The sequence below is a fragment of the Anomalospiza imberbis genome, chromosome 3, assembly GCF_031753505.1.
Source record: "Anomalospiza imberbis isolate Cuckoo-Finch-1a 21T00152 chromosome 3, ASM3175350v1, whole genome shotgun sequence".
Taxonomy (NCBI): domain Eukaryota; kingdom Metazoa; phylum Chordata; class Aves; order Passeriformes; family Viduidae; genus Anomalospiza; species Anomalospiza imberbis.
The window spans coordinates 2,714,566-2,729,935 of NC_089683.1; the positions used below are offsets into that span (position 1 = coordinate 2,714,566).

At 43.8% G+C, this 15,370-nt stretch overlaps 1 protein-coding gene and 1 long non-coding RNA gene across 10 annotated transcripts in view; both read left to right on the top strand.

The window, feature by feature from the left end:
* Nucleotides 1-15,370, top strand: part of HMBOX1 (homeobox containing 1) — a 104,597-nt gene that overhangs the window by 75,875 nt on the left and 13,352 nt on the right. For all 9 annotated transcript variants that reach the window (XM_068183147.1, XM_068183152.1, XM_068183149.1 and 6 more), the window contains one exon: nucleotides 990-1,143. In XM_068183147.1, the coding sequence (XP_068039248.1) occupies nucleotides 990-1,143 (154 nt within the window). The remainder of the gene's footprint in view (nucleotides 1-989; nucleotides 1,144-15,370) is intronic.
* Nucleotides 1-15,370, top strand: part of LOC137470114 (uncharacterized) — a 96,071-nt gene that overhangs the window by 53,585 nt on the left and 27,116 nt on the right. The gene's annotated exons all lie outside the window — the stretch shown is intronic.

Genomic DNA, 15,370 nt, shown 5'->3' on the forward strand with positions numbered 1-15,370 from the left:
GGGCTGCTGCTTCTCCTGGATCTGCCCAGGCTGGCTCAGTGCAGGAATTCCACTGGAGCTCAGGATGCTTATGGGATATAGGTGGTGATTTATCTTTTCATACAACTTTTTTTTTCTTTTTTTTTTTCCTCTTTTTGCATAGAACAGCTCTGTCTTCCCTGCAGGGGAAGGCACTGAGCACAAAGCTGTCCTTCAGAACATACCCTGGTTTCTGTCCTTGTGTCCTGTCCCAGGTTCCCATCCTCACCAAGGGATGTAGGACAGATCGATCTCCCAGAGTGTCTTGATTTATCTTGATTTATTAACTGAGAGGAAAGGATCAGGGGTAAGTTTCAAAGGGGCCTTTCCTGAAGGCATCTTGCCAAATCCTGTCTCGTGCATGATGCTTTCCAGCTCAGACTCATGGAAAGGAGAAATACATCCACAGAAGGGGAGCAGGAGAGGAAGGTTGTGATGTTAGTTTGCTTTCGGTGACTTTTTCAGGCACCCTGGCACTTGTGAGCCCATGTTTACCCAGGCCACAGGGTGTGTTTCTATTGGTGGAGCTGCTTCAGGTATTTCCTCAGCTCTTCAGACACTGAAATACCTTAGATAGAGATTTCCATTTTGCTTCCTGAGACTCCTGTATAATTAAATAGAAACTGCTGTTTCCTACTTTGTGACAGCTCAGGTGGCAGCACAACCTAAATGAATCCCAGCTGGGGCACAGCTCACCCTTTCTGTGTGGTCTTTTTCCTCTTGATGAAGACAAGACAGATTCTTCTAAGTGCCCATCAGCTCCTTGGGTTTCCTTCTGCCCTAGAGGTTGGGAAGTAGGAATTCTAGCTGGCTTTGTGTATCTTTAGGGTGTCTTTGATAATACTTTATATTTTTTTTTCAGTTTGAATGGTTTCATCACCTGTCTTGTCTTTTTTTTTCCCTACGAGCAGGAGTGAGAGGATGGGCCTGACTTTTAACCCTCTGGGAAACACAGTATTTATTGTCCTTAGGGGCTACACTAAGCATGAGACCCGCTCCCATCCCAATAGAAGAGCCAGAATGGAGACAGACGCCTCCCCCAGTCACAGCTACCTCTGGGACCTTCAGACTACGGCGAGGCAGTCGGTTCACGTGGAGAAAGGAGTGCCTGGCTGTTATGGAGAGGTATGTGGTGGCTCTCTGAGGGGGTTTGGAGATGGGAGTTCTAAAGCCAAGACAAGGGTCCTTTTCCCTGCTCTGGTGAACGCCAGCGTTGTTTTTTTAGATGTGTTGTAGCCTCGTGCTGTAAGAATTGGATTTGTGATGATGGAGTAGGAGGAGCTGTTTTGCCTCTTGTGTTGTTTAAAAAATTGTAAAACTGTTCTGGACAGGATCTCTTTATTTTTGTACATCATGTCCTTAGCCCAGTCTGAGCGTGTTGGTGTTCAGCTCTTTGTTTCTGTAGAAACTTTTCCACTTATCCTGATCCAGGCTCTCTTGGGAGGGTCTTGCAAGCTCTTTCCATTTTGCATTTCTCCTTTCCACTTTCCTGACTTGTCCCCCTGATGCCTCGTGGTGTTCTAAAGTGGATAGCGGCATTTCAGCAGCGCTGTAATTGTTCGGGATGCAGAACTTTGCCTCACAAGCAGTAGATTCCTGGTCCAAAAAGGCTCTTAGAACCCTCCTACAGGAGCTGGGAGCAGCACAGAGCAAAGTGGATCTTTCAAATCCATATGCAGAGTGGTAGGTGACCATTAGAGCTCCCAGCTCTCCTGTCTGAGCCTGGGCATGCTTTGCCTTTCCCTCTGCTTACAGGAATGTCTCTTTTGTGGATAATGCTGTACAGTAGAGAAGGGCTGGGGAACTTGGGATGTAGTTTAGGTTTGAATGCTTAATTTTGTCCAGGGCAAAATGGCTGGGAGGAGTTTTTTAGCCTCTGAGAGCGTGAGGAGCCTCCTTCCCATGGAAGGACTGGATGACTGTGTGTGTTACACTCCTCCTGGGTCTGCAACCCCAGTGAGATCTCAGCCAGCAGATTTGTAGGATGTGTTTTTACCATTTCTTTAATGCTTCCTTTTCCTCTTGCTTGCATGGGGGTCTTGGGAATTGATTAGGAGCAGGAGAGCATCATTTGCCTGAGCTAAGGCTGAAATCCTGAGCTCCCTCAGGAACACAGGCTGGACACATTTCTGTGTCTTTGCAGCACTGGAACCAGTAACTTAAATGTTTGTTTCCCTATTCTGGCCTGGCACTGATATTTTATCTGGCATTGATATTTTTGGCTTTGCCTGGATGTTTCCCCAAAGGAAATAATGTAAATGTTTGAAATCTGTTCTGCTTTGTTAGACCCAACTAATGCAATGCCCTGTGATCTGATAGTGTGTTTTTCTAATGTCCCCCTCCACAGAGGCAGAGCAAGGGGCAGGACAGGATCTTTAGCACTTTGAAATGCTTGTCTGACTGTCCTGATTGTGTGTGCAGGAGGACAGAACCACCACAGCCCTGTGTGCCTTCAGGGCAGCACCATCTCCTGATCAACCCTCTGAGTGTGAAATGCTTATTGGGAGTAGAATTAGAGCTCTTTGGGCATGGCTGGTTTTGGGCATGGCTGGTTTTGGGCATGGCTGGTTTTCTTCCTGGTTTCTGTCTGGCCCACAGTGCAGTAATTGCTGTTATTTGCTGTTTGAACCCTGATTGTGCCTCAGACTCCTTTGCTGGGGAGCCTGCTGATAGACAGCTGAGCAAGCCACCCGTTCCTCATCTACCTTTCTCCTCAAGCCAGTCTCTGCTGGGATGGTCTAGAAATAAAACTGTGGTGTTTAAAGGCATCTGTTAGAAAGGTGTGAGATTTGGGTTGAATCAAGTTGCTCTTGATACTGGAAATCATCCAATTGTGAATGCAGATACATAATCACTCAATCTAATTTTTCATTAAATTCTTCTTTGTTTTTCTTGGTTTTGTTCTCTGTAAGGTCTTGTTCTCTGTAAGGTCTTTGCTGCCAGGGTTTTCTCCCTATTCTGCTGCTGCCACATTGCCTTAATCCTGGCTTTTAATATTAATTTGCCAAGCCCTTGTCTAGGTTACTATGTGTGCTTGGTGTCACAGCCTTGTGTGGGGTACTGGGAAGCAAAGCTGAGGAGTTTTACTTGAGGCAAGAACACAGTAAAAGTGTTGTGTGGCCATAAAGCTACACCATAAAGCAATGGGAATATTGTTGTTTAACTGTTGTGCTTTAACTGGCCTCGTTGAGCTGTAAGGATGAGCTGTTTTATGTGACAGATTTTGAAAGAGTGGGAGAAAAACGCTCTTCTGGGAGCCCTTGGAAAAAAATCACTAATTTCACTTGCAGGGCACTGGAGTTTTCCAGGCTTGGCCATGATATGACTCATAACAGCAGCAGGATGAAGGTAACCAGACCCCTCTGGCCCAAGCAGATCAGGTTTCCCTGGTGCCCCAGGGTCAGGAATAAGCATTTGGCCACTAAAATGGTGTTTGGCATTGCCTGCGGGCAGGTGCCATTTGTCTGGTAATTTGCATTGTCCTCTGCAGGATTAAGTTTTGACTCTAAGTGGAGGCATCTCAGTTTAATGGACTGTTTTCCCTAATGAAATGCAACTTTCAGTGCACTGAGTTTGTGTGTCCTGCAGCTTCTGGCTCTGATGTTGGTGCACACAAGGATTTAGGCACCTGTTTTGGAGCTGCTGCTCTGAGAACCTCAGGAAAGTGCTCGTTCATTTGGGCTGATACCTGTCCAGGAAGGAGAAATAAGAGATCCAGGAGACAATCCCATCCTACTAATGCACTCAGAGGAGGGCTCTGTGCACCTTCCTCTCTGGCTACCTCCTGCAATTAGAAGTAACTTTGATGGTTTAGTTTAATGCCTGAAGATAAGAGGGTGGAATCCAGACCTGAGCAGAATCTCTGCAAAACTCCTCCTTCCCTCTGAAATGCTGCTGTGATGCTGTATAAACATTTTTTGGCTGAGAATGAGGGAGGGTGTTGACCTGCTCCATCACCTAATTGTGCCCCTGCTTTTGCTTTTGTCATGGATTCAGTTGGTAAAAATCGTAGTTGCTAAGAGTCCATGTGCCAAACCAGCTGAGAGCACTTCAAGGGAAGAATCTGAATGTGATTGCAAAATTTTGACGGATTTGTTTCTTAGGAGCAGGCTCTCCAATTGAAAATGCACAGCACCAGTTAGGATTTGATCCATGAACTGAATGAGAAAAGGGTGAGGGTTGAAGGGGTAGTTTCTCTTTTATAAAAACGAAAGATTTAACTCAACAACAACAAAAAAAATTCCAGTTCAATTAATTATTATATTGGTGCCAACCTGATAGAATGAAGATTAGAGTTAGGGCCACATCCTGAAATGTCTGATGTACCTGAGGGTCTGAGTACAGGGTATGTGTATTAAATGAACTAATTGTTTTATACTGGACTTCCAGGATGCTGCTTGTGGTTTCTGTAATTCAATTCTCCAGCCTTTACTGCTTTTTTGGAATCCTCCCAGGGTAGTTTATTAATCCCTGGTCTGAGATTTTTTGGACAATAGATTCGGGTCTCTTTATCCCTTTACTTTTTATTTTTCTGTAGATCCCTCCCTGAATATTTATGTTCTGAAGGTTAAGAGGAGCAGTGGTTCCAGAAAGTAAAGTTCTATATTTAACTGCAGACTAGGTGTGGTTCAGACAGCTGCAGTGCTACTGATGCCAACCTTGACCTGTTCTCTTCTGGAGCCTCCTGCTCATGGAATATGCTGAGTTTTGAGTGTGTCGATGTTGTTGTGTGGCTTTGCCCTCCTTTGGGAGCAGAGCTAAGACTGCAAGAGTCCTTTCTGTGCAAACCTGAGGTTAAACTTGAAAGCCTCTTTCTGGTTCACTTTCGTGTTCTTTTTTTGTTACGCCTTGTCCCACAGATAATGTTATGTTGTTTTTTTTTTTTTTTTTTTTTTTTCTTTTCTCTGCTTTGCTTCTTCTTTTCAACTCCTCTCATTAGAAGTATGAAATCGAAAATTTCCCTTAGGGCTTTCTATTTTTTAATGAAGCTGTGTTGTCTTGTCAGTCTATTTTTTTATTATTATTTTTTACTCCCAGTGATTTATGCTTCTCTTCTCATCATATATTGGAGTAGAGGTTTATCTTCTTTTTCAGGCAAAAAAATAACTAAGATTGGCAGCAGAATCAGTGATTTTATACCCATTTAAAGGCACTTTTCATGAGTGCTGTTAAAGACTGAGGGGGGGAATTGAGCGTTGTTTTTTAAATATATGCTTTATCCAAAGATTAAATCAAAATAACTGTAAATTCTGCCCTAAACAAAAATGAATAATTCATCAGTTGAATGTATTTCAGTTTGTCTAGGGTACAGGGACTTTGCTTTTCTGGTTGAGGTTATTTGGTTTGATTTTATGGCTCTGGGTTTTTATTTTAACACTTGTCTGTGCTTCGGAAGCTTCATTTGTAAAGGTGTATTTAGATTAAATAAGACTGAGATGCTATAGTTCCCCATCATCCCCATTTCATAGGTGGCAAAACAGAGTCAGGTGTTTCACTTGGCTTTATTCAGAAGAGAAATGGGTTTAGATTTCCCTAGATAGGGGGGTACAGTTTCATACTGTAGCTGAGCTGAATTAACATTTTGTCACCAGCTCATCCTTAGGTGTTACCCTGCCTCGCCACTCTTCTCAATTCCTCCTCCTCAGTTTCCCTGCTCCTGCCACCCTGGACTCTGCCAGAGATGTTTCTTGTCTGATGGAAATAGCAGCCAATTCATCCTGCTTCAGGAAAAAGAAATCCTTTTTATTTCCCCCTGCATTTTCCTGAATTGTTTTGTCTTGCTGTGCTGGGGCTGTGCTGGGGCAAAGGACAGGAATGCACATCTGGGAACACCAGGAAGGGGAAGTTTAACAAAAAGATGGTGATTCCCTGGCGTTGTTTGGTCTGCTTGGTTTTGTTCTGATTTTGTTTGGTTTGAGTTGGATGAGTTCCTGGTTTCTTTACAGGCATGGCTGTACTGGCATTGTGGAAGAGGGGTCCTTTGATTTTTCTAAGGTAGAGGAAAGCTTTAGGGCCATGAGGATTAGAGGGACGGAGCACCTTTCCTCTGGGAGAGTTAGGGGGTTGCAGCCTGGAGAAGAGAAGAATCTAGGGAATGCTTGAAGCCCCTTCCAGAGCCTAAAGGGGCTCTAGAAGAGCTGGAGAGGGACTTGGGACAAGGGATGGAGGGACAGGACCCAGGGAATTGCTTCCCACTGCCAGAGGGCAGGGATAGATGGGATATTGGGAAGGGATTCCTGGCTGTGAGGGTGGTGAGGCCCTGGCACAGGGTGCCCAGAGAAGCTGTGGCTGCCCCTGGATCCCTGGCAGTGTCCAAGGCCAGGCTGGACGGGGCTTGGAGCAACTTGGGATAGTGGGAGGTGTCAGAATTGTAACAAGATGATATTTAAGGTCCTTTCCAAATCAAACCATTCTGTAATTCCATGATTACTGTGGCATCACTGCCCAACTCTGTCTGATTTAACCATTTGTGGTTTTGTTTCCCTTCCAAAGCTGAGGAAGTTCATCTCCATGCTGAGACCAGTCACTGCTGCATTCCCATCATGGTGCTGGGAGATTCAGCCTCGTTTCCCCTCCTAGATGAGGCACATCCCACCCTGATCCCGAGGTGGTGCTCTGGGCATGGTCCTGGCCCCGAGTGAGATGAGGCCTGACGTGCCTTATTAGAAATCCTTCCGACTGTGAAAGCGCTTTTACTGCAGCTCTCCTGAGCGCCGGGGCTTCCACGGCTTCCCTGGGGACCACGAGAGCTCTATTAGCTCCTGAAATTCAGTTAGGAAATTTTCTTAGTTAATTTCATCCCATTACTCTTAGTTATGTCTTCCAGCAGAACCTTAATACCGGCCCCATAGGGGATCTAAGTTTCCTGTGCAAGGCTTTGGAGGAGATTTAAGTTTGGGATTCATTGCGTTTCTCCCTTTCCAAGCTGACAGCAGAGCAGGAAGTAATGTCCTTTGGCCCCTTCCATTAGGCTGTACATTGTTAGAAACAGAACAGCAGCTTCTCATCAATATAACGATGGCCACGGGTTGGCTCGGGAATGCTGCTCATCTTTCCTGGGTTTGCTGGGAGGTCAAGAGGGCTGGGAATTATCTCTGCTGTCCCTGTGACTCTCAGGTGTCCTTGAACCTTTTGGTGACTCACTGGTCTCAGCTGTAAAATATCCACTACCAGCTTGGGAGATGAGTCAAGCCAAGGGAAAAGTGCCAAAAGCCTCTAATTCTTGGGTTACCGAGGAATATTGGCATTAGGAAAAACTTCCTGACTTCAGGAATGGCACAGCACTGAGCAGGTTATCTACAGGAGCTAGAAAACATTTCTCAGGAGCAAATCAGATGAAATCTGTCAGGATGGTTCTGAGATACTTGATCTTAAGGCAGAGAGGAACATCAGGTGATTTCTTTATATTTTTTCCAGCCCTTTCAATCCTGTCATAAGGTGTTTGTTAGTCAGCAACTTCCAGGGGGAGATTCAACTTCATTAAGTCCTTTGAGACGCAGGGAATGGGTTTTTTTTAGGATCTTTGCTGTTTGTGCTCCTGAAATGCTTCGAGATCTGAGCGAAGGAACTTTGCAAAGGCACCCAGCAAAGTTCACTTTACCATTCAGACACAGGCAAGATCATCTGGCTGTGTGAAGGTTCAAGTGGTTTGGCTCAGGGTCATTGCTCTGTGTCTTCATAAAATGCAAGAGCAGCCATTTTCTGCTTGGCACACAGGATCTGCCTTATTTTGCATTAGATCAAGCTCTGTTCCCTCTCAGACATGCATAATATACAAGCTTCCTATTCTAATCAGCTGTAAGCAAATCCCAGTTGTTTGGCAGATTGCAGGCAGTAAAATAGAATGCAAAGATGTCTGTCCAAAGCCTCAGCAGACTCTGGTTTCTTCAAGGATCCAGCACCTCATGAGTTATTTTGCTTTCTAGAGAGCTCAGGTGCTTTTTGTATCCTTGTGTTCTTTCTCTCTCTCTCTCTCTCTCCCTCTCTTTTTAAAAATAATAAAAGATGATCTGTGGGAGGGGCAGCTCCTTGCAGCAGACTTCAGACAAAATTCTTATGTCTGCCAAGGTCAGAATAACTGAAATCAACATTTAGAAAAAGCAACTTTGTCAGCCTGGTCTGTAACAGCTCTGGCTGGTGCAGCAAACCCACATTTTAGAAATAAGAATTCTCCTCTAGTCCAGATACTCTCCTGCATTTCTCCAGCACCAGTTGAGATCCTCAGTGTTCTGTCCTACTGCTCATGAAGGTGACAAGCAGGATCTCATCCCAGGTGATGATGGTTGTGGTGTTTATCATTCTTTCTACCTCTCCTCTCCGTCCTGTGCCTGGTTTACACCTGGCCAGCAGCCATGTGGCTGTGGACAAAAGCTCTTACCTCTTATCCTGTATTTTTAATCCTGCTATTGCAGCTCTGGGCGTTCTTATTATTCACATAAATATGTAATTCCTTCTAAATCCTTCTAAGGTCTTCAGGGTACTTCCGGAGAACTAATTATACCTAGTTTCATTTTATATGCTAAAATGTGTTTAAAAAGTCAAAGGTCCCTTTGGCATGAGTATCATGAGAAAGAATAAGGCAGAACATTACATTTATCCAGGATCATTCTCTACATGTGCTGCTATCAATGTGCTCCTCGTTTATCTCCTCTCTGAACTTAACAGTCACTCTCTTATCTCTTCTCAGACACCAAGGCTTCCCTTGCCTCTAATAATATTAATTGTCACTCTTCTCTGGACCTTTTCTGTTCTTACATTCAATTTCTAGTGACCTGGGGCAGGTGAGTGGGGACCCAAGCAGAGCTGATTTCCATATTTCCAGGGTGAATATTCTGACTTAGACAAGCAGCTGAATCCAAGTCCTGTTGTTCTCTGACCTCCAGCCTAACATGTGGTTTTTTTGCTGATCGCTTTTGTGTATTGATTGAGAGTGTCTCTTCTTGGAATAGTCTTTCCTGAAGAACTACTGCTGATTTAGACCTGGTCATGTACGTGAGGAGTTGGAATTTGCTCTTCTCCACGTGCAGTGCTTTGCTTAATGCTAAGAAATGCAGTTCAGTCGTGGGAGTGTTAATTGCTGTGAATTTCAAAAATACCAGCTTTATTTGTATCCAGCATAAATAATTCTCCTTGCAGAACTTTATTTAATGTAACTGTTATTGCCAGTCGTTTTAGGGCACAACTTATGTGAGTCAAGGGTTTGTGCTGAGTTCATAAACAGAACCTCTTGCTCTTTACAATCATGTTGAGACCTCTAGATGCTGCCTGCTGTAAGGACAGTGTAAAAATATAAGTCTGGTGCTGTGATTTCTGTCTCTTCGAGCTTTCTTGATTTGCCTCAGTCCTTCATGGTGTTGTTTTTCCTGTGGCTGTCCTGTTTAAAGGACACAGAAGGAATTAGGAACAAAAAGCTTGTATTAATCAGCTAAGTTGTTATTTTCGTGGGCATTCTAACATGGATTCAGGAGGCAGGGAAAGCCATGACAAACTTGTCACACGAACTGTGTGAAGGGGCCGCTGGCAAGTTCAGGCTGCATTTTATGTGGTTTTCATAATGTTTGGGTTGTCCAGAGCGGCTCCAAGCTGAGAGAAGAGTTACCCCTCCCAGCAGGATTCACCCAGTCCGTGTGTGATGTTACCCCTGGAACAAACCCATTGAAGTGAATGACAGAATTAACTTCCTGAGTGGTCTGGGAAGTGTTCAGAAGGAAATCAGGGCCAGGCTGGCACCTTGTCACTCTGCTTTGCTGCAGCCAGGGTTTTGCTGCTCCTGTCAACAAGGAGGATCCAGGAGCACCATCCAGCCCAGAGTGTGCTTGGATCTTCCCATTCCTGCTTTCCAGAACAGTGCAGAGCATTCCTGCTGACTCTCACTGCAGGTCAGCTCTGAAAAGAGTCCAGCCCTACCTCAGCCAGAGGAAGCTCTCTGCCATGGAGTAACAGACGTGAGGTCTTTGCACAAGTGATAGAGTCATTACGAGGATAAGTGAGGGAGGAAAATTCCAAAGTCGGACTCTTAAGTTGTTGCATCATGTATTTATGGGCTCTTGGTCAGACAGACACTTTAAAAATGTTTAAATGGAGCACCTGAAAAAATGTTCTATCACAGGACCACATGAGCTTTAGGCACAAAAGTCACTACCACATCCTTGATTATTTTTTAATTATTTTGGGTTTTTGTGGGGTTTTTTTTTGGTGATCCAGAATAGCCCAGCTTTCTTATTTGTTTGATTTTCCTTTGGAACACATGTAAGTTTTAATTTGTTTTGAATACTTTGCTCTGTGTGAGGAACTCTGTCAACAGCATAGAATAAATGCTTTTATAATGCTTTTCTCTCTGGATAGGGAATAGCAGCATCCTCATCTCTGTCAGGCTTGGCCTTTTTGGTGCTTTTGTTGCATTGTATCTTTTGGTCACAGTGACTTCACAAAAACTGATCTTCCCAGCTGATGATCTTTTTGTGCCTGTGAAGTTGTTGTTCCCAAAGTGGGTGACCTTGGCTGCTGCACCGTTAAATTTCTGTTTAGTTCTTGCCCTTAGGATTCTCTTGTTGCTTTTTATGGGGCTTCAATTCAGTGTATTGATGTGGCTTCTGACTTTGGTCTCAGCAGATTCATCACCATGTGCAGGCTTTCTGTCAGGATCATTAAATGTTTTTGTTTTTATGGTGCTCCAAAGATGACACTTGAGGAGTATCCCTGATTGTAGTCTTCCATGCCACTTGTTTAATTTTTCAGCCTCTTCTTAGTTAGATGTTTCCTTTCTACCCTGTCTTGTAATTATACTAATCTTTGTCTTTTCCAAAATCATGAATAGTTTCCCATTTGTCACTTTATCAAATACTTTACTAAAGTCCAAAAATGCTAAGAATAATTAGTTTTTCTGGTCAATAATTCCTCAGTTACTTTTGGAGCTTTATGGCCAGCACTGTTTAAGTCATGCCTCCCTAAAGGATTGTCCCCAGGAAACTCAGCTGATGTGAGCGAGGGTGACAATGACATTTAAGAGGAAGCACATGGCAAAACCCATGGCTCAGGGCAAGGAGCACAAATCTTGGAGTAAAGAGCTGTGAATTGATTTAATCTGGCTCTTTAATTTTTGGCTCTGTATCTTTTAACTTTCCTGTTCTTCTACCTGTAAATTCTTGTAATGATATTAAAGAGTAAGATGAGAAAAGACAATTTCAGAATACTTTTAAAGGAGTTGATGATCTGGATATAAAAAGCACTCTTAAAATACGAACCATGATGGGTGTTGGTAAATGAAATAATCTTTTGAGTCTTTGATGCTTAATATTTCCAAGATAGCTATTCACAATCCTGTAGGAAAAAAAAAAAAAAAAAGAAGTTGGGGAAATATTCTTTAAAGATCCCAAAGTTTCCTGATGGCTTAAAACTTCCCTTAAATGTCCTTCTTTGCTGTGTTGTCTACCAAGAACCTCCTGAAGCTGGTCTTGGCACTGTAGTATTTTAATCCACTGGCATTACTGGTTTAATTCATTATTTCTCATTTTCATTTTCTATCCATCTCTTGTGTTGTATTTAGGTTGCAAGGTACAGAATAGATTGATATTTAAAAATTAAATACATTTTCTGCTACCTGGCTGTACAACACTTAATGGGGTAACAATTTTGGCCCAGATCTTGTAGATAGTGGGTGTTAGGAAAAACACATGTATTGAGCCCAAAGTCAGATTTCATCTTGACTTTAGGTGCTGAATATCCAGGTGCAGGATAACTTCAGGTGCTGCAGGAATTGGCTTTGTCTGTGGAATCCTGCAGGATCCTTTCATTCAGCTGAATTAATTTTTATTTTCTGAAAATGCAGCAGCAACTGAGGGTTCTGCTGAGCTGAACCAAGTCTGGTCCAAGACTGGAAACTGAAAACAAAAACTTGTGGGTTTTTGAGGGAAAATACTGGTGGTGTTGTTGGGAGCTATCAGTTTATACTAAGATTAACCCCAAATTTCATGATTGGTATTTTTCCTCTCCTGGAGGCTTTTGACAAAGGGAGGCTCCAAGATTCCCATCCAGAAGAACTAAAACCTTACTGAGGCTAAAGTGAGGACAACCTGAAGGACCTTGGTGCTCACACTGACATTATTTACACACATCCAGGGCTGAGCATCCCACTAAAGCACAGTTTTGAGGCAGGGATAGGCTGTGAGCTCTGGCTCTGCTAAGTGGAATATTTTGTTCCAGAGAGCAAATAAAGATGTTCTGAGTAATGTAAAAACCAAGTTTTGCTGTTTATTTCTGTGGCCATATAAAGCCTTGGAATCCTCTGTTGTCTCGTGAGTGGTGTGTGTAAAACCCTCAGTGTTGATTAGAGTTTGTCTGGTTGGAATTGTGGGTCACCAGCAGCAGAACAGCCCTTCCCAGTGGGTGGGCCAGGGCTGATTCCTGCAGGGCCTCATCCCTCCTGGGAGATGTTTCACCCATGGGCTGACCCTGCCTTGGCTTTGCTTGTGAGGACCAGATAATCCAAAATACAACTGAAATAACTCTTGCCCTGTACCACGTTAAAAAATGAAGATGAGATGTTTGTTTCACAGTTGTTTGCAGAAAGTTGTGTTTATCACTCACATAGCCCAGCGGATTTAATGCACATAAATATCCTTGCAGCATGGAGGTCTCAATTTAAATATTTCAAGTAAATAAAAGGGAGCAAGAGGTCCTATTATTCATGCTTAGATGCCTTGTTAGGAAGAGCTTTGAAGATGCTGTTTGCTCACACCAACCAGCAGGACAATTCTCACTTTGTCTTGTCTCGATGTGTTGGTTACTTGCTGGCTTCAAAAAATGTCCACTTTTATTTTATGAACAATTTAGTGAACTCTGTTTGCTTTGAGAGTCTGGTGGTGCCAATAAGTGTAAGGACAAGTTTAAGGATATTCAAAATCTCAGCTGTCAGTGTCTTCAAGGTGCCTTAAGCAAAAAGTACCTGTTTGTTTCAAATTGCTGCAAACTCCAAATCTTGCCATTCAGAAGAGGCCTGTTGTGTAATTTCAGAAATGCTCTTATCACCAAATCCAATTACGAGGAAGAGTAAATTGCCACCTCGGATGTCTTAACTATTCTTTTTTTAATTGTTAATTATCTCGACAGTAGGGTGCTAGAGATTAGGAGGGACAGATTATCTTTTTTATGTACAAGGCTTTCAGAGCTATTATCAATTAATTCTGTTTCTAAACAAATTTTGGGATAATATTGATAGCTTGATAGGATTGTGGTCCTCAAGACCACTGTCAAAATTCTGAGAAAGTGATGTTGAAAGAACGAAAACCTCGTTGTTCTGTTAGCTTTGAAGGTCATCCAGCTTTACCCACTCCCATGCAAGGTGTATTTTTGGCGTTTTAATCTATGTGGCAGAGGAGATTCCTGCTAAGAAACATCAGTGAAATGCCTCTCTCGGAGTTTAGACAGCAACTTGTACAGCCAGAACTGAGAGTCAGCTCTGTTGTGTGAAGGTTTTTAATGTGTACTGACATGGCTCTGGAATTTATGTATGCAGACACGTCCTGAGGTGTGAAATAATTTCTGTTTCTCTCTGTCTGGTGCTCTAAGTGGTCTAGTGCTGGTGAGATCTCTCCTCTAGATTTGCACATGCAGTGAAAAGAAATCCAAGAATGAAACATTTCTTAGAGTGAGAGGCTTAAAAACTGTGCTCTCCCTGGACAGAGTGTGGCAATACTCTGGGCCTGAAAGCTCAAGTGGGGAATGAGAAAGATTTTTTAAAAGTGAGGGTTTTTACAGTTTGTGTCAAAAGGTGATATAAAGTTACATAGATTCTGCATTGTTTAAACCCCCATTTTTTTTATGTTGGGACTGCATATGTGTGCAGGTTGGACAGAAGATCTGGGCTTAATTCTGGGCTTCCAGAATTGCTGAGAGACCTCTTGTCAGTGCTGTAGAAGAGGTCAAGCTACAGCCCTGCAGTGGTTTCTCCATTCCTGTAAATCCATGGAGCTGTGGAATCCATTGCCTAAATGATGGTGCTGTGGAAGAAACAGCAGAGAGCTGCAGCCATCGTGTTTGTCAGTGGTTTTTCTGGGTTAGGGATTTTTTTCTTACATTTTTGCTGCTTAGGTCTGGTTGAGCAGATGCCTCAGCTGAAGTTCATCCCGAGAGCTGCACTTCCCATCCTTGCCTGGTTATGTTTTGCAGTCCCGGGGGAAGTTCTCAGCTCCATCAGTTTATCGGTGGAGGGGATATCTTTGAGCTCTAATTTTGCTGTCAAAAATAAAAATGACTTTATATCGTGGGTTTAGTTGACATCCATGTCGTTACTAGGGAATCAGTAGAAATATCAGTAGATAAAACTGGTGGTGTCATCTGCTGACCTCGCTGAGGATGGCATTAGTGATATTCTTGGCCAGTATTTTACTGGGAAATAAACCAGTCATTACACTTTCTGATGAGATTATGCTCTGAATGTCACTTCTCTGACAGTCTGTCTTATGCCACGCTGAGATAAGATCTCAGGCACAGATGACAGACTAACTTCAGAAATATTTCCATTGATTTGACAGCCTGAATAATAGTTCTGCTACAAGCCACAAAGACTGGAACAGTGACCTCTGGCTGCTGGGTGATACTGGGGTGATAAATGTACTAATGAGAGATAAATAGGTAACTACATTTGAGTGTTTTCTGTACCTTGTCAGTGGAAAGCAGAGGAACTCTTGGGAGGGAAACCAGATAGGGAGCTGAAATTGCAGGCATCTTATCAGAGCCAAAGGAGCAGCTTTCACCTCATGTATTTTGAGACACCAGAGAATTTGGCAGGGAGCTCCATCCCTGGGGACAGCGCAAGCTTCTGTTCATCCACAGGGGTGGGAGCTGGACAGTTCTGCTTTTCCATCCCTCCCTGGGCTGGTGGCCGAGCCCGTGGCTCTGGCTTTGCTTTCAGCATCCCTTGGGAGAGGATCTTTGGGAGCTGCTGTGGAAGGAGCTGGGCCCAGCTGCCTTGTCAGCCGTGTCCTCCCGCCTCCCTTGGCTGCACAACCGCTGCTCTTGGCACGTGTGGGGAGCTGGACCAGGCAGGCAGCCGGGCACAAAACATTCCTGCAAAAAGAGAATGAAGGAGAGGATGGGATCATTCCCTTTACTCTGTGATTAAATTGTGTTAAGCTGGACTGCAGCCTGAGTTCGGGGAAGATGAATCTCCCATTCCTGGAAGTGTCCAAGGCCAGGTTGGATGGGGCTTGGAGCAACCTGGGATAGTGGAAGGTGTCCCTGCCCATGGCAGGGGGTGGGAACTATAGAGGATCTTCAAGATCCTTCCAGTCCAAACCATTCTGGGACTCTCTGGTCTCCAGCAGAGGAGTTGGAGCCCCCACAAGAGTGCCAG